At 50.2% G+C, this 17659-nt stretch overlaps 6 protein-coding genes across 6 annotated transcripts; 5 read left to right on the top strand and 1 right to left on the bottom strand.

Annotated features, from left to right (window-relative positions):
- Positions 1-772: 772 nt before the first annotated feature.
- On the top strand, positions 773-3772 carry AFUA_5G14090 (putative cell-associated beta-galactosidase; the record flags this gene model as incomplete). The annotated part of the gene is made up of 1 exon (XM_748155.2): positions 773-3772. The coding sequence occupies one exon, from the start codon at positions 773-775 to the stop codon at positions 3701-3703; it is 2931 nt and encodes a 976-aa protein (XP_753248.1). The 3' UTR covers positions 3704-3772.
- Positions 3773-5341: 1569 nt separating this feature from the next.
- On the top strand, positions 5342-6496 carry AFUA_5G14080 (uncharacterized protein; the record flags this gene model as incomplete). The annotated part of the gene is made up of 1 exon (XM_748156.1): positions 5342-6496. The coding sequence occupies one exon, from the start codon at positions 5342-5344 to the stop codon at positions 6494-6496; it is 1155 nt and encodes a 384-aa protein (XP_753249.1).
- A 1024-nt stretch (positions 6497-7520) lies between these two features.
- AFUA_5G14070 (DASH complex subunit DAD1) lies at positions 7521-8022 on the top strand (the record flags this gene model as incomplete). The annotated part of the gene is made up of 3 exons (XM_748157.1): positions 7521-7655; positions 7727-7789; positions 7846-8022. The coding sequence occupies 3 exons, from the start codon at positions 7521-7523 to the stop codon at positions 8020-8022; spliced, it is 375 nt and encodes a 124-aa protein (XP_753250.1).
- A 177-nt stretch (positions 8023-8199) lies between these two features.
- On the bottom strand, positions 8200-9980 carry rho4 (Rho4-like protein). The gene is made up of 3 exons (XM_748158.2): positions 9317-9980; positions 9042-9245; positions 8200-8991 (listed from the first exon to the last, which is right to left on the bottom strand). The coding sequence occupies exons 1-3, from the start codon at positions 9608-9610 to the stop codon at positions 8623-8625; spliced, it is 867 nt and encodes a 288-aa protein (XP_753251.2). The 5' UTR covers positions 9611-9980; the 3' UTR covers positions 8200-8622.
- Positions 9981-10963: 983 nt separating this feature from the next.
- On the top strand, positions 10964-13244 carry AFUA_5G14050 (phosphatase PAP2 family protein). The gene is made up of 5 exons (XM_077804896.1): positions 10964-11306; positions 11397-11613; positions 11716-12486; positions 12546-13042; positions 13103-13244. The coding sequence occupies exons 1-5, from the start codon at positions 11252-11254 to the stop codon at positions 13165-13167; spliced, it is 1605 nt and encodes a 534-aa protein (XP_077661032.1). The 5' UTR covers positions 10964-11251; the 3' UTR covers positions 13168-13244.
- Positions 13245-13512: 268 nt separating this feature from the next.
- AFUA_5G14040 (SUMO protease ULP1) lies at positions 13513-17649 on the top strand. The gene is made up of 3 exons (XM_077804895.1): positions 13513-13782; positions 13928-15022; positions 15218-17649. Exons 2-3 carry the CDS (start codon positions 13984-13986, stop codon positions 17155-17157), a joined length of 2979 nt encoding a protein of 992 aa, XP_077661031.1. The 5' UTR covers positions 13513-13782; positions 13928-13983; the 3' UTR covers positions 17158-17649.
- The last annotated feature ends 10 nt before the right edge of the window (positions 17650-17659 follow it).

The following is a 17659-nucleotide window of genomic DNA, read 5'->3' as shown; positions in this document are numbered from 1 at the left end:
GCATGCAACTCCTATCGCCACTCGCCAGAACTACTATGAGGTTAGTGACAAAGTTACCTTGGTTACTGCCATAGTGAAACTGGCTGAGTCCTGATTTGGTGCAGAGCGTCACCAGCAAAGACCGTCAACTACTATCGTGGCAGAACACCACGTATGTAGCTACTCTTAGGTAGGGTGTATAAAATGATAGCATGAGTTCTAAAACAGTAGTAGTACAGGAAATACAAGGAGTATAGGTAAGGACAGTTTACTATATAAGAGATCTACCAGCGACCCTTCGCCTAAGTATCAGAGAGCACCACACTGCTGCTTTAGAGGCAAAGGGCTTTCGAGGAATTAACCACATTCTACATGTGGATTGAAGCCCTATTTACCACACCCTAGGGCCATATGTGCTAGTTCTATATCATGTGCAGCAGATATCGATGCATGGTTCTTGCAGTGTCGGGATAGTTCCACCCGAAATGCGGGGGATAGCCTCATCACTGCGAGTTTCTGGCCTCGTTTGCCGATTGCCAAGGGAGCATATATTAATTCAATGCAGATCTCCTGGATTCAATTCAGCATCATAGGATGCTCGGCTTTTGCTCAATCCATTGAACAGCGGAGTACTACGATGAGATCTCCCCCAGCCCTTCTCGCGGATGCTTACCAGTGGTGGATTAATGACGCCCTCGTCTTAAGCAGATGCCGTTGCTGGGATCGGTAACTGACATCGGAATGTCCATTGTGGCAAGATAGCTGCGAAGTATCTGAGCATGCGAGGGTATAAATGGGTTGGCAGTCGAGGATGATACAGTCTAAGGCGTTGATTGATATCTGCGATATATTCACAATGAGAGAGTCCATTCTTTCAGTCCTTACGTTCTTCTCCCTCCTGCTCGTTGTCCAAGCAAGAGATGATGGCCGGATGAAATACAACTTCAACTCTGGGTGGAAAGTACTCGTGGGCAATCCCGCGTCCGCACAGTCGCCGTCCTTCAACGACAACGATTGGAAGGACGTAACCCTCCCCCATGCGTGGAACGAAGATGATGCTTTCCGCGTGGACATTGCCAACCTGTCCACCGGAATTGCCTGGTACCGGAAACACTTTGACCTGCCAGCCACGAGCCGGAATAAGAAAGTCTTTCTCGAGTTCGAAGGCATCCGTCACGCCGGGGAGTTCTACCTTAATGGCAAGTGGATCGGTCGCAGCGAGAACGGGGTCATGGCCTTTGGCTTTGATGTCAGCGATATCACGCTCTACAATCAGACCAACGTCCTGGCGGCTCAAATCGACAATAGCTGGACGTACAGGGAGAAGGCCACCAGCACGCCGTACCAGTGGAACGACAAGAATTTCTATGCCAACTACGGCGGGATCAACAAGAACGTTTTCCTGCATGTTACAGATCGACTGTACCAGACTCTACCGTTGTACTCCAATCTGCAGACCACCGGGGTTTACATCTATGCCACCGACCTGGATATACCCCGCAAGAGCGCTACCATCAACGTAGAATCACAGGTCCGCAATGAGTACCAACAAGCCAGAACATTCCAGTACCAAGTCGACATCCACGATGCCGTGCAGGGTAAGAAACTCAAAACCATCACCGGCGGCCGGTACACCCTCCAAGCGAACGAGACCCGGACCATCCGCACCACAACACACCTCTCGGACCTGAACTTCTGGAGCTGGGGGTACGGCTACCTCTACGACGTCCGGACCTCGCTACTCCTCAACCACCACGCCATCGACTCCGTCAAGACCCGCACCGGCTTCCGCAAGACCGAGTTCACCCACGGCGCGTTTAAGCTCAACGACCGCACCCTCCACCTCAAAGGCTATGCCCAACGCACAACAAACGAATGGCCCGCCCTCGGCTGCGCCGTCCCACCCTGGCTCACCGATTTCTCGAACAGCCTCGTCCTCGCCAGTAACGCCGCCCTCATCCGCTGGATGCACGTCACCCCATGGAAACAAGACGTCGAGTCGCTCGATCGCCTGGGCCTGCTCCAGGCCCTGCCGGCGGGCGACTCCGAAGGCGACGCAACAGGCCGGCGCTGGGCGCAGCGCACGGAGCTCATGCGCGACGCAGTCATCTACCACCGGAACAGCCCCAGCGTCATCTTCTACGAAGCCGGCAACCACGGGATCTCGGAGGCGCACATGAGCGAGATGAAGGCTCTGCGGGATACGTACGACCCACACGGGGGTCGCGCGGCGGGATCGCGCGAGATGCTGAATAGCTCTGTGGCGGAGTACGGGGGCGAAATGCTGTATATCAACAAGGGGGCGCGCATCCGCCTCTGGCAGATGGAGTATAGTCGTGACGAGGGGTTGAGGAAGTACTGGGATGACTGGTCTCCGCCGTATCATGTGGACGGGGCGGGCCCGCCGTACAAGGGGGAGGATGCGAGCGAGTACAACCGCAACCAGGACTCGCATGCGGTGGAGAATGTGCGGCGATGGTTCGACTATTTCGAGCAGCGGCCCGGGACGGGGACGAGGGTTAATGCCGGTGGGGTGAATATTATATTTTCGGACTCGAATACACACCATCGAGGAGCAGAGAATTACCGACGGTCTGGCGAGGTGGATGGGGTCCGGCTGCCGAAGGACGGGTGGTACGCGCACAAGGTGATGTGGGATAGCTGGGTTGATGTCGACCGGTTGGCAGGACATATCATCGGGCATTGGAACTACAACGACACTACGGTCAAGGATTTCTACGTTGTGTCCACGGCGGAGGAGGTGGAGCTGTTTCTGAATGGCAAGTCTGTGGGCAAGGGCGAGCAGAGCAGCCGATTCCTTTTCACTTTCGCCAATGTCACTTGGCAGCCGGGCACGATCAGGGCCGTGGGACGGCTGGACGCTCGTGAATCCTTGCTGGACACGAAGACGACTGCTGGTGAGCCCGCCAGTATCCGGTTGACGCCTCATACGGGGCCGTCTGGATTTGTGGCTGATGGTGCGGATATTGCCGTGGTGGATGTTGAGGTGGTCGATGCAGAGGGTCAAAGGAACCCCATTGCTCTGAACATCATTGACTTTGCTCTTTCTGGGGAGGCCTCCTGGCGTGGCGGAATTGCCCAGTGTGCCGACAACTGCATCCTGTCAACTACCCTCCCAGTCGAAAACGGAATCAACCGGGTCATGCTGCGGTCTACAACAAGAGCCGGCCAGGTCACTCTGACTGCTACATCCGACGGGCTCAAACCAGCAACGATTAGCCTCAACACCAAGCCATTTGCCAGTAAGGGCGGGTTGAGCACCGTCATCCCCGGGTCCGACCTTCCTTTTGTTCTCTCTCGCGGTCCGACACCATCGAGTGAATCATACACCATATCTCGCAAAGCTGTGGAGGGTTTGAACGTCACTGCTGGATGTGACACGGAGAACATGATCAATTCCTACGATGATGACGAGGAAACAGAGTGGTCCTGTGACGGGGACAAAAGCAGTACCTGGATCAAGTACTCCTGGGACAGTCCAGTCAATGTGTCGCAGATGGTGATGAAGCTGCACAGCTTCCGAACGACAAAGTATCCAGTCCAGATCAGTGTGGACGACACCGTAGTCTATGAAGGGGTCACCCCGACTTCTCTAGGCTATGTGACGTTAGATCTCAATGCTACTGTTGGCCAGAGTGTGACGGTGGCTTCAGAGGACAGCGACCTGGGAATTATCGAGGCGGAGATCTACACACCGGCATAACTCATCTATCACTAATAAGCTAGTCGTCACTGCTACTGCTTGAATCCACAAACACTGCCCATCTGCCCATCGCTGTTGGACACCATTCTCGTAGACGTAGGCGACGCTAACATATTCAACGACACCACCGCATGATCCAGAACATAGACCCTTAGCCTTTCTAAGTCGGCGGTGATCTGAACGCATACTATCAACGTCATCTGCGAGAGCCTTTAGCCTTCTGCTCAATAGATTGCATGTTCACCTTGAGCTATAATATCCTACTGCAACCCTACCGTCCTTCGTGTCCCAATGAAACAAGGGTTTGAGCTCAGGACTGGCGGAGACAGACAGCAACAGGGCTATATATGTGTTGTACCGTGGTTCTAGGCATGAGACTATACTGATCTTGTTTTGAATGTAGATCTAATGCAATTTTGTAAAGAATCAAGCTGTTAGAAAAAACAGATTCTCAACATATAATGAAAGCCTCAGGTGATTCAAATCAAAATTATAACATCCAATCCACGTCTAGACTAAAGCAGGCCTAATTTGGGAAAGTAAGTCACTTTAATCAATTAAGCATGACGGAAAAACCAACAGAAGGTACTTAAGGTCTCTGTTCTCCATCAAAAAGCTCCCTTGTATGTGTGCTCGTTTCAGGACTTTTGACCACTGAGAGACTGAGTCGCGTACTAGACATTCTAGCTGCCCTAAAATTTAATCAGTTCACTGACTTGGCTGTTTCCCTAGCTAGTATAAGCCTGGTCCTGGGGACTAAACATGCGGTCCTCCTTCAGCTATCTAGATTATACTTAACGTCATGAATAACTCTAGGTTTTCAGGGGCTTTTTAGGTCTAAATGGGCTTTAGGTACTAACTATTCACTCATATAAGTCTGACACAGTAAACTAACCTATCTAATTAATGAAGCCAGTAAATGAAGAAAAAGAATAGAATACTGAATACATAGATGAGGAGAGTATCCAGGGTATCAAACTATGGATACAGATAGAGGTTAAGGCTAAGGTAGAATTCTCAGGGGTGAGATGACTACCTATATGTGATTGATGATTCCGAAGAGCTGTAAGGAAATGGAGGTGAAATGTCACTCCCATTTTCCAGCTTCGCGAGAGATCGATCATCAGGCAGGGTTAGACGCCATCTAGTAGAGTGAAGGATACGAGCTGTATTAGATTTGAATGAAGATAGAGCTATAAGTATGGAGAGTCATTCTCATTTGGAGAGAGCTCTTAATTAACGTTAGTTATCTTAATCTACTATCTATGCTTGGACCTACGTAATAGGATGAATTCGAGGAGTTTAAAATACAAGTTATACAACATATTTTAATCTATAGAGTCACATGACCCCTTTCTGCTGTTACAGGTTCGGAAAACCATTGCATTTCATAGGTTAGATGCTCAGAATCATAACCCGCTCACAGGTTTTGCCAACTAAGACCCACAACCACTGGGCACTTGGCGGGTACACACGGGCTTACTCAGCCTTAGGCGAGGCCTAACTTCAGAGATCCTGCATGGTTACCTAGGCATTCCGTCACAACTAGCACTAGACAGGTAGAGCAAAGACAGCATCCTCTCCATTCATTCTGTGTGTTGCTTCGCACCCTTGGCTCTATAACAGTGATGAGGATACATGAATACATTAGCTGGCTTGGATAAATTGACAACGCTGTACAGTACGAGCACAATGGCTCTTTATGATCGCATCACCTCTATGAGGGATCACCACAGTCGGATCCTTGCTGATCTCAAAACCGTTGAACATGCACCTGACACGCTAAAATCCCATGAAGCCTACCTGTCTGACCTACGTAAGCAACTCGCCCAGATCAGCGACCGCCTCAAGAAGGTTGCAGAGCTTACACAGATCGAACGTGAGGAACATACGAAATACCGCGATAGTACAATTCGTCGACTCATGTACAGGGCGTCTGGCAGGGGGGACGAATTCGAAAAGAAAGCCGACAAAGAGATGCGAGAGTACTACAATGCCCTCGAGAAAGAGCGTGCGATCAAGGCGGAGAAGGAGATGCTGGAGACTCAGATTGAGGAGGCAACCGCAGCGCGAGAAGAGCTCCAAGCGGCATGCACTGAACGCTTAAGACTACATGAAGAACTTAAAAGCCTCTATGAGAATCTGTTCGGCGGTCCGACCGCTGAATTTCCTGAAGAAGATGCGCTGGAGGAAGCCACAAAAGCTGCTCAAGCCTGGTATGGCGAGCTCAGCGGACGGTTGAATAACATCTATCAAGCAGCGCAGTGTCTCGCAAAGGCACAAATAACTGTCAAACAAGCTTTGCTGGACATGTATGAAGCGCTGCAGCACTGTCAGAGAGATATTTGGGGGTTTGGAAGCATTGTTGCCGATTTTGGAAGACAGAACTGCTTGTCTCGAGCCCAGTCAAGAGCTCGCCAGACGCAGGTGCTAGTCTCTCAGGCAATGAGGCTGGATCCAGACGTGCAGCCCCTTCCTCGTATGACTATAGCACAGGGAAGCATGATAAGCCGAATTCTCTTCGATAACATATTTGTCGATCTGAACTGCCTCGCGATGGTTCAGCAGTCTTTCAATGAGATGAAGAATGTGGAGGTGTTTCTTAGGACGCAGCTGACACAAGCCAAGTCTCGTGAAGCAAATATTCGCACTCAACTGGAATCAGCCGCTGTTGACCTCGAAAATTCTCAAAGAGAGCTGCAGAGGACTAGAGAGCTGATATTCATGAATGTCGTCGACCCACCGCCTCCGTACGTAGACCAGACCGCTGGAACACTCCATGTAGACTCATAGCTGAAGAGCGAAGAGTTTCTATATGGGCACGCCGCCGCAGACGTAGGTCTGAGTCTATATCCATTGCATCTATCATGCATATTCCTTCGCTGAACAGCTTTATCAGACTGTCTCGATTTTCAGACTTTGCCAAATACCAGAGGAGTTACACGGGCAGCTTAATCGATTTTTTATCGAGCAACCTTGCAGTACGCCTTAAGAAGTGGATATTCTCACCACTTGGTCGTCATTGCTAAGGTGGAATGCATCCAGGACTTGTTTGAGAAACAAGTAACCGCCGTCACGAAATCCCTTCGGTTTGAGGGTTGGAAAGTGCGCTCTTGACGAATGTTGGACAGCGTCTCAGCAAGATAGTTATTGTCTGTCTGTAAGATACCGCCCCTCTCACCCTGTAGGGGACTGGTCAATCCATAAGCTGCACGATTGACAACCTCCCGCTTTGGCTCGTGAGGACGTGCTCTGAGATGATTTTTCACCTCTCCGTCGCCCATCAGTATCACTACGCAATAGCCGACGTTTGTTGCAACGCCGTTTCTCCAAAAACAGCCATTGCTTCAAATGTTTCCGTCATGGGTGATATCTGTCTGATATGGTTGTTGGCTCTCCAAAGAATCTGCTTGGGCCTTCCGATCCAGACCATGACATGTCATTCTCTCTGCATTCGTAGCACTTGTCTTTTTAAAGAAAGAAACTTTGGACATCTTTTCTCTGTTCAATCTATTTAAGAGCACGTAAAGAACGAGCTAACTACCACCATTGCGAACCATGAGCTGACTCCATGACATCCAAACAAGCGGTGAGATAGGCGGTCAAAACCCAATCAGATACTGCCACTTCCGCCCCGCATCAACCACAAAGCACAAAATAGCAACAAATCAACGCGTCCAACAACAAATTTGACAATCCCACAATATACACAAGGAAATAATATTTCGTGATTAATTTCTTACAGCGGATGCTACACAGATTGAACTAAGTGAAGAATTTTTCCTTGTCGAGCCAGGATAGTTGTATAGCGTTGAAAATGTCAACGACACCGAGGAGATCAACCCCGACAGTCTTCGAGCAGCAGCGAGCGGAGCTGGTTCGGGAAATCGCAGTGGTAAGCAATTCGGCGCTGGACAAGACACAAAAGTCACTGCATCATGCAACTGTTCAAGTCCTTATTTTATTAATTTCATCGATGGGTTGGAGTCACTCTATTCAGTACAATACTGACGGAACCGACAGGGTATGGAGCAAGTACTTCAAAACATCAACCGATTGAACCGCAACCTGGAAAGTATCATTGCTGTAAGTAGCATCGAAACCAATGGATCTTTGAAATCTGTAAATAATGTGATACACAGGTCGGCAATGAGTTCAGTTCCGTCGAAGCTCTCTGGTCACAATTTGAGAACTTCATGGACCGCTCTGAAGATAATGAGCAGAAAGGGACGAGACAGGGTGAAGGGCAACATGATGGAGAGGAAGGAAGGGATGGTCATGATCAAAGTTTCAACGAGGGAAAATCAAGAAGTCACTAGCGATGTAAGCACACGGTGTCTTGCATATGATGATCGTTCTCTTTTACGAACTATGTACTTATTTTCCTGGGTTGCATCTTCCGCTATTTGATACCACTACTACATCGGATTTTGCTACGAAAATACCAAACACGTGTTTAAGATTATCAGTTTTGATAGTTTATTCCTTCAGGCACATGAGACAGTTGCTTGCGCCGGTAAACACCCATGCCATGCAGAATAGTTGTCTCAGGCTAGTTCATGACAGACATCAAATGTTAAATAGTGCCGATCGCGCAAATGGAAACGAGGACAAAAAGGGTAATCGTTGAGTTCATGGTAACAATCATCAAGTCCAAACTGGTATAGCAACATGAAGGAAACATAAATCAGAAAGCCAACCTGACCAGCATGTCCGAAGTAGGGAATGACAATCCGCAGCACTTGCCAGAAGCCGAACTTTTCTTTTTCAACTATTATCCGGCTCAGGGTAGCATGCCACGTACAAAAAAGAGTTATCTGGTCCATCACGGCGTCGAGGCAACCAGGCCCCGAAATCGGCTGTAAGGAGACCCGAAGAACAAGGAAAAGTCTAGCCAGCGGAGAGAAGAAGCACAAGATTTACAAAATCTTGCAAGTACGCTTCTTAACCTTCTTGCTGCCGCTCCTGAGACCACTGCCACCTCCTCCAAATTTGCTGCTGGTGCCGTTGCTCTGGCTGTTGCCCATCCAGTCTTGTTCTTCGGCAGACACGACGGTATCAACTGCCAATGCGAAAACTTCATCAACACCGCGCATTTCCTTGCTACTGCATTCGATATAGGAAGCATTCATTCTTCTGGCAACTGTCTCGCCCTGTTCCGGTGTGACGGGAGTCAATCCTTGCGTCTTCAGGAGTTCAATACAAGTCCTCTTCGTGCGCAGATCCGACTTCAAACCGACCAGAATTATAGGCGTGGTGGGACAGAAATGCAGTACTTCGGGATACCACTGTTCATGTTGGTCAGATGTTGTGGGAAGACAAGAGGCGAGTAAAATACCTTGTCCATGACATTCTCTAGCGATGCAGGACAGTCGATGGCAAAGCAGACGAACAAAAGATCTGTTTCGGGATATGAGAGTGGCCGCAGTCTGTCGTACTCTTCCTGTCCAGCAGTATCCCAGAGAGCCAGTTCGACTGTCTTTCCGGAAGCTCGATGGGTGGTTTGCGTGATATAATTCTCAAACACGGTAGGAACATATTTCTGAAAGGCGGAAATTCAAGGAGTGAGGGATGAGTCTCATCGAATCCGACGTTCAAGGATAAAACACTTACCTCGGGGAAATACCCTTGCGAATAACTGATAAGAAGGCATGTCTTACCACAGCCACCATCTCCTACCACCACAAACTTTTTTGAATACGCTGGCGGTTGAGTGATGTTTGTGGCTTCCGACATCCTTCCACTTGAGACACTGGTATTTGTGCTGACAGTTCCGTTACTCACCCTCACACTCTGACTACGGGTCCGATTGTGTCTTGGAGTCATGGAGGGTGGTGGAGTTGCAATCGAACGGCGTCGAGAGGCTGCGTAGCCACTATCTTCATACATGTGTCCTGACATGTCCATGAATCTAGGAGAATAAATCTGCCACGAGGTACCCGGCGGATCCAGAAAGGGAGAAATCTATCCAATGTACGGGCTGCTGCTGTAACGATCCAGCTGACGTATCAAAAGCAGAACGGAGTTTTCGTCTTTCCGATTGCAGGTGACTCGCAGGCAACGTGCGGTGCGGTTCGGATAAACAGATGGTAAATTGATGCGCTCGATGGATGTTTAGAGGATAAGGTGCGGTTGAAATATGGAACAATTGAAGGATGAAAGGGATGCCACTTCGTCAGCTCGTTTCCTCCCAATTGAGCAGAGCATGGCTGCTGCTCCAACAACGAGTGCAGGTGACATGAAACTGCGGCCTTCCAAAATGCGGTGTTTACGAGCTGGAGGGCTGCCATGGCAACCGCCCGTGGCTGGGATGACGCATGAAGATCCGCTGCCGCTCGACCCTCGCACCGTACTCTTGGGTTCCACAATCCCCATTCGTGCACGCTCTCGATTCTCGTCTTATTTTTAGGATCCGCCGATTGATCTGGTCCATATTGTCGTTGGCAGGCTGAGCTGAAGCTTCGGATCATTGAGCCCCAGCGGAAAGCTGATGCTGACTTGCGGTTTGTCAGTTACCTTAGTGGAATTGGACCCCAGCACGTAACTAATCCCTAACACCCTTGTAATCCTAGATGAGGGACCTCTCTATGCCCTCGGCTAATGTTCCTTTATCTCAGCAATTGCCAGGCTTTCTCGCTCACCTTCGTCATAAATACGTGGGTTGTTAATCGTCCAAACAGGCGGATACCACAGCAGGCTTTGCTAATGTTGGATATGAACACCTCCAGCCTCCATATCGAGATCGAGACTCTGAATGAGCGTCCTTCATGCTATTTGCGCTGAGGGATCTAGACTTGTGCGCAGCTAATAAGGAATTTAAAGTTGCGCGCACGCAACATTCCTTGCATGTGAGTCCGGCGTTGGGAACCTCGAATCTCAGACATAAAGCATGGAGAGTCAGACCGATGTAAGATTTGTGCTAGTCTGCCATGTGTGCAGATGATTCAGCTCGGAAGTTTTGACTGTCCAGGTTGGAATCTAATTTAGACAGACCTCAAGAGTCAAGACTGACGGAGTCCAAGGCTCCTTTCTCCAAAATATATCTCTGTGTTTTGATGTTGTTGTTGGTCACCTTTCTTTCTCCTTGTAGCCATTACTAAATTGCCTCTAAGATGACGACCAAACTCGTCTTCTAATATTTGTCCCTAGTACATTATTGTACCAATGCGCAGATAGATTATCTCGTGGCTGTTGATTGTATTTGTACCTCTCCTCACGTGCTGCTGGCGACGCACAATCGTTATCGCGACGCTTGGACTGCCAATCGGTAGGTAAGTCTCTCTTTACTCCGTATGCCGCCGGGACAAATTGTCGTGGGCCCGCCCGAGTTGATCTGGTGTTCTGCCAGCCCCGAGTGGCCCAGTCCCCTGGAAAAAGCAATAAAAAAATTCAGGTGCAAGCGGACAGATCGCTCAGTTGACCTTTCTTCATCCGCCATTGCGATATCAATGCCATCAATTTCGCGCGTGTGTTGAGACGTCGTAACTGGCCGGCACTCTATGGGGAAAACTGCAATTACACCACTTGTTCCAATCAGCCGCCTTCAGTATGGTTAAGGGCGCAAATGGCAATCCAGATGCCGGGCTCCGGAGCCTAGATCACTGTACGTGTGTGACATCTCCCTTTCGGAATGAGATACACTGCTTGTTCCCAATCTTCGCTTACCTGTTTCCTTTCCTCTATCGCTGAATAGACCGGAATCGACTCCCGCGATGGCGTTATGTACCTCGACAGAAACTCCTGCCTCTGGTGCGATATGAGACACCCTACCTGGCTTGGTTTCAAGAGAAGATTCGTACTCCGACCCTCGATTCCTATTTCGCATTCACCGCCAACCTGGGAACGCATACTTTTTTCATGATTTTTCTGCCGATGTTTTTTTGGAGCGGTTATACGAATTTGGGCCGTGGGTAGGTGCTCGTGGGAGGGGTGAAGCTCTTAGAGCCGTCGAGAACGAGGACAACTCAACGCTGGGAATGGGTCCATGTCGGCTAACAACTTGCGCCGCTCAGATTTGTCCAGGTATTGGCCTCTGGAGTGTTCTTCAGCGGATTTATCAAGGACTTGCTATGTCTTCCCCGCCCGTTATCACCTCCGCTCCAGCGCATTACGATGTCTGGTTCAGCCGCGCTGGAGTATGGGTTCCCTTCGACGCATTCGACAAACGCCGTCTCTGTCGCTGTCTACGTGCTCACTCTGCTCAATTCGCCGGATTCGACCGTGAGCAGCCATATCAATTTGATCTTCCAATGCATGACGTATCTCTACGTCAGCTCCATTGTATTGGGTCGCCTTTACTGCGGAATGCATGGGTTTCTCGATGTCATTGTCGGTTGCTTGCTCGGAGCTTCGATAACGTTCGTGCAAAATTTATTCGGGCCTCTTCTCGATGACTACGTGTTTTCAGCATCAGGGAAACAAATCGCGCTGGTGGTCCTGGTAATAATCATCCTTGTGCGCATTCACCCGGAGCCAGCAGACGATTGCCCGTGTTTCGATGACAGTGTCGCCTTTGCAGGGGTAATAATTGGAGTGCAACTGGGCTGCTGGCATTTCGCGAAGTCTAGCATCGCTTGGTCCGACCCTTCCCCCGCTACGATACCTTTCCGGTACAAAGATTTGGGTCTGGTAAAGACCGTGCTGCGCTTTGTTCTGGGTGTCTTTTTGATTTTCACTTGGAGAGAGGTCATGAAGCCTCTTCTCCTCCGTACCCTGCCTCCAATCTTTCGAGCGTTGGAGAAGTTGGGTCTCCTGCTTCCTCGGCGATTCTTTACCAGGGCTTCGTAAGTCTTCAGCCACCACTTTGGAAGATTGAAGGATAGATTGATTCACAATTAGACAGACAGTACAAAACTGTGCCAGCTCATTTGAAGGATCATGAAGTCCTTCCGTCATTTGCGGAGATTCCGTCGATTCTCACTAATATCCGCCATCCGCGCCGCCGAGCCATATCCATTGGCCCTCAATCCGAGGCCGATGCCTACGAGACTCTGGCATATCGCGAGAAGCGCAGGCGCGAAAGTTTGTCAAATAACGCTCACAATTACTCAGTTGCCGAAGACGGCGGCGACACTGGAAATGTCTCCATGTCCGGGACGCAGCCGTCCAAATTGACACGAAAGCAATCCAAACTGGACGAGTATGAACATATGATGGGCACTGGCATCTCGCGCCACAGCCCTGACGCCATAGCAGTCATGGACCGAGAGCCTTCAACCGAACCCTTCCCTGCTTACGACGAGGGAAAGGAACCCGATCTTACGGAGGTTTTCTCGCAAGTGAAGAAACCTCGTGTCCGATATGATGTTGAAGTGGTGACCAAACTGGTTGTATATTCTGGTAAGTCGTGCCGTCAAGGAGCTGCGATGATAATTTTCCTTACGATTTGCCCTATGTTAGGTATCGCTTGGGTAACGATAGAAGGCGCGCCTATAGTCTTCGACAAAGTAGGCCTTGGTTTGTAGAGACCCCGAGAGTATTTCCGTCTACATAAATATTGTGTTCCTCAAATTCGACGCTACTTCTCTTCTTTTTCCTACCTTCTAACTTCGTTCGCTTTCGTTGCGATCTCCTCGGATGCTAGGAGCAGAGTGTAAGCGATTTGTAGATTAAACCCCCATGTGCATGCCATACTTGGCCAAAGTCATAGACAAACCGCGTCCGATTTTCAGCGATTGACTGATTGAAATCCGGTCTATATACTCTTAGCTTCAAGCTATCATGAACCATCTACTCGCAGGACTTTTTATGAGAGGTACTACCATACTCCGTAGATTGATTGCTTGGGATCTGCAGGATTGGACCATACCGCCTTTGGTTAGCGCTTTTCTGACAGAGCGCATCACGTGACTTATCGCGCCGCGACAAAGCTCCGTGAGAGCTTCCGCATCGGCGATAAATCTGGGTTTCCTATCGATCAATCCCTTTGCTGTGGTATTGCCTGGTTCCTAATGAGAGATCGTACTCAGTGCTTGAAGCAGATTTGCTTCTATTGATGCTTTCTTTAAAGTTGCACACTGATGCGTTCTTCGCCATGGCAACAATTTGAACAGTTGACAAAACACTGGGAGGTGCGCATGGTCAGTGAATGTCCATCTCTATGTTTTGACTCAACCCACCTCTTCACCCACCTTCCCTTCCTTTTCTCTCTCTTCATCCTATCTCTCATCTTCATTGCAGCGTATCTTCTATTCATGCGTTTCTCATCAGCTTCTCTATCCACAGTCTTACCTTCGGACAGCCATATCAACTTACAGTCAGGTCTCACTTCCGACACCGAAATGGCCGGTGTCTTCGCGACTCAGCACCTAGAGAAGGTCTACGGGTCCGAGAGACAAGCGCGTGTTCTCCCTACTGAACACGCGCAATCAGAAATCGATAACGTGTTACTCGATCCTATGGACACGAGTTCTATCAAATCCTCTCCTGCTCAGCAGCCAGAGACCAATGCTCAGTCTGTTGGCTCCAATCCTCCGCAGAATCATGTTCAGTCCTACTCTCATCTCGGACCCTCTTTTTCCAATGAAATGCCCCGCTATGTTGCTACAATTGATGATCCGTATCCCTGGGGTCCATCGCTCAACTCCCCCTTCGTCAGACCTCGCTTTGCATTCTCCCCGAAGTCTAGAGCTGCAAGTCGCATCAAGTCCAATCCAATCGCAATCGCAAAGCCATCCGCCAACAGAACCAAGCAGATATCCTTTGCGGCGCGGAATGGTTCTACCTTGACCGGCTTCAACCACACTACGCGTCCCTTTTGGAATAACCGACTTGTGAATGACACCAGTCTCTTGAGCAGTGGGGTCCCTTCCGTCGCTAATCGTGGTCTTGCATGGACCAACTTTCAAAAAATTAACATGCCCTCTCAAGGTCATCCTCTTAAGTCCGACCGCTCGGCGTCTGTACTGTCTGGATTCTCGTCTCTTCCTCGTAAGAGATCTATTGACGAAGACGCTACGAGTAACCCGCCTCAGAAAGTCATTGACGACTCCAGCAACATCCTTATTGCTCCTTCCGCTAAATATCGTCGTGTGGACCAAAAGGGGTCCCGCTTGTCTCCTATCCTCCCTAATGTGACCGCCCCGGATATGGCAGCTGGCCCTCAAAATGGGGATGGCTGCGGCAAGGCCGATTCTGAACCTACACCTACGGATAGTAGCGATGGCAATCTGTTTGTTCATACTGGCAACACCAACCCATCCGTTACCTCGTCACCCCAGGACAAAGCGATAGATACTCTCATTTCCGAACCCAGAGTTCAAGGCATCACCTCTGAAAGCCAGGGGGATATAGCACAGACTACCACGCAACGTGCCGGAGGTAATTTCCCCGCTCATTCTCACTTCCCCCCCTTGTTCACCCGTGGTCCCAAGCCCGTTGAAGGTCCCATCCGTCCTTTTGAAGTCCGCGATGTCATTCCCCAGTGGCATGATCGCTTCCCCCATAATCCCATACGCATTCCGGGCAGTTGGCCCGAGGAGTCTCACTTCGATTCGATTGCTGATGTCCGTCAAGGCTGTAACGACCCACTTCGAGTCACACCGCTTCCTAAACCACCCGCTTTGAACGGTTTGGCCTCTCCGGAACACACATTTGGCCAGCAGCCCACTGGGTCGTGGCAGGAGACATTCTACAATGCTCGGAATAGTACTGTGGGCCGTGTAGTCAGAAAGGTTTTCAGTTATGCTTGGTCAACCGTCACCCGGCTCTTCAAACCAAGCGGCGTTTCATCTCGTCGAACCGCTGCTGCTGTGTCAACTTCCACCACTCGGGCAAACCTCCGTAACTTTCCAGAGCAGCAAAGACAGCAACTTAAGAGTCATCAATGGCGGAAGGAAAGAGGGTATCCTACTGTTGAACACTATCCATTTCCAGAACTGTCCCTTGATATCCCACTCTACCCGGCTGGCGCTGCTTCTCAGGCCGAATCAACGGCGGAAGTTCGCGGTCGTTCCGTATCAAAGAAGCCCAGTGGAACCCCGCGGCAGCCTCGAAAGCGTATTGGAACATCGGGACCTCGTACTGTTTCACTCAAGGAACGAGGGAAACATGGAATGGAGAAGCGAGCGCGTGTGGATTCGCTCAGTCCGCGTCTCAAACGACGCCTGCTCGCGGGCACCCGACTCAGTCGTTGGAGAAATGCTCGTCGTGAGCGCGCTCTGGCCCATGCACTTGAAACAACCGAACATGATGCAGTTCGGCCAGTGCAAACATCTGCCCAGGCGTTGAGCATCAGTCCCATTGAATCCAGACGCTCTACACTGATTCAGCCTCGAGCTACTATTGAGCCAAAATCGAAACCGAAGCGCGTCCGGTTCCAAGAGCCTTTGACAGAAACTCCTACCCTCACAGCTCCAACCCTCCTAACGGAACTTGCCCCTCACCTCACCCCACCCTCCCCTAAAATTGACCGGGTTGCCCATAGAACAGAACAGATTGTTGAAGAGAAAGAGAATGTGCCCCCGGCGCCCGAAGCTGCAAAGACAGTGGAACATGCTGCGCGTGACGACGAACTTCGAACCAGACATGATGACTGGCTTCGTACCGAGTTTCCATTTGGGCGACCCGTGTCCGCAGTTAGGCTTTTCTACCCAGTTCAGAAGCCACTTCCGCCAGGTCGCACAGAGTCTATTTACGCGGCTGAATGGAGAAAGATCGAAGAAGAACAAAAAGCGAAGCAAAAACCTGTCCGAGTCAAACCGGAGGGCCCTGCTGTCCGACCTCTCCCTCCAAAATGGGAAGCGAAAGTTTCGGAGATCAAGTCCATGCCAAACAATCGGCAGATCGCCACTACCCTGTCCGGCGATCCTCTGACCAAGAGAGATCTTGCCACCTGCTACACTCCAATGGCATGGCTGAATGACGAAATCATCAACTCGTATCTTGCTCTGATCGTTGACTACTTGCGTCGTTCTCACGGAAACGCCGGGCGTCATGACAAGCCCCGATTCCACGCATTTAACACGTTCTTCTTCTCAAATTTGCGCGACAAAGGCTACCAGTCGGTACGCCGCTGGGCAACACGTGCCAAAATTGGGGGAGAGGCTTTATTGAATGTTGATACTGTTTTCATCCCTGTGCACAACAGTGCGCACTGGACATTAATCGTCGTCAAGCCAGGAGAGAGAACCATCGAGCACTTCGATTCCCTTGGTTCTCTATCCCGGCGCCACGTGGGCCTGGTGCAGGGCTGGCTACGGGCTGAGCTCGCCTCCCGTTATGTTGAGGAGGAGTGGACAGTGCTCCCGTCCATCTCCCCTCAACAGGATAACGGGAGCGATTGCGGCGTCTTCCTCTTGTCGACTGCCAAGGCGGTGGCCATCGGTCTCGAGCCACTATCATACGGCGCTAAGGACATTGGCGTCCTGCGCCGTAAGATAGTGGCTGAGCTAATGAACGGCGGCCTTGAAGGGGATTTCGATCCCACCAGCGGGGGTGGAGAACCGCTGCTTTAAGAACCTAAACCTATTTCTCATTCCCCCCCTCTTATTGTATGAGTATCTGTGTTTTGTTTTGTTTTGGGTTTTGGCGTTGTCATTTCAAGGAGGAGAGAGAAGGCAGGAGAAGAAGCACTTTAGTGCACGATGTATGATTATGAACCTGCATGGACCGGCCTGGCCGCCTCCCTCCCAACGTTCGTTGCATGTTTCGGGGTGCTTGGGGCAGGATGATGGAACGATGAAATGGGCCCCGTTGTATGATTTGGAGATACCAGTATGGCGTTTAGGATTCTTGGGGTTTGGCGCACGTGTGCATTTTCCAATTCTGATACCCCGTCAGTCGAAGCTTCGGCTCCTGACTGAGCATGCATTATCGTTTCTGAGAGCTCATTCGTGAGCTTCTCTGTCTCCGCTTGTTTGTATTTATTGTACAGGATAGTCCTGTCTGAATTGAATTTACCGATTGCCAAGCATTCGTCTTTTTTCGGACAGAGAGGCAACTTGGGTATTTAGAGAT

Source organism: Aspergillus fumigatus, chromosome 5, assembly GCF_000002655.1.
Source record: "Aspergillus fumigatus Af293 chromosome 5, whole genome shotgun sequence".
In the NCBI taxonomy this organism is placed as follows: domain Eukaryota; kingdom Fungi; phylum Ascomycota; class Eurotiomycetes; order Eurotiales; family Aspergillaceae; genus Aspergillus; species Aspergillus fumigatus.
This window is presented reverse-complemented; position numbering and strand designations above follow the sequence as displayed.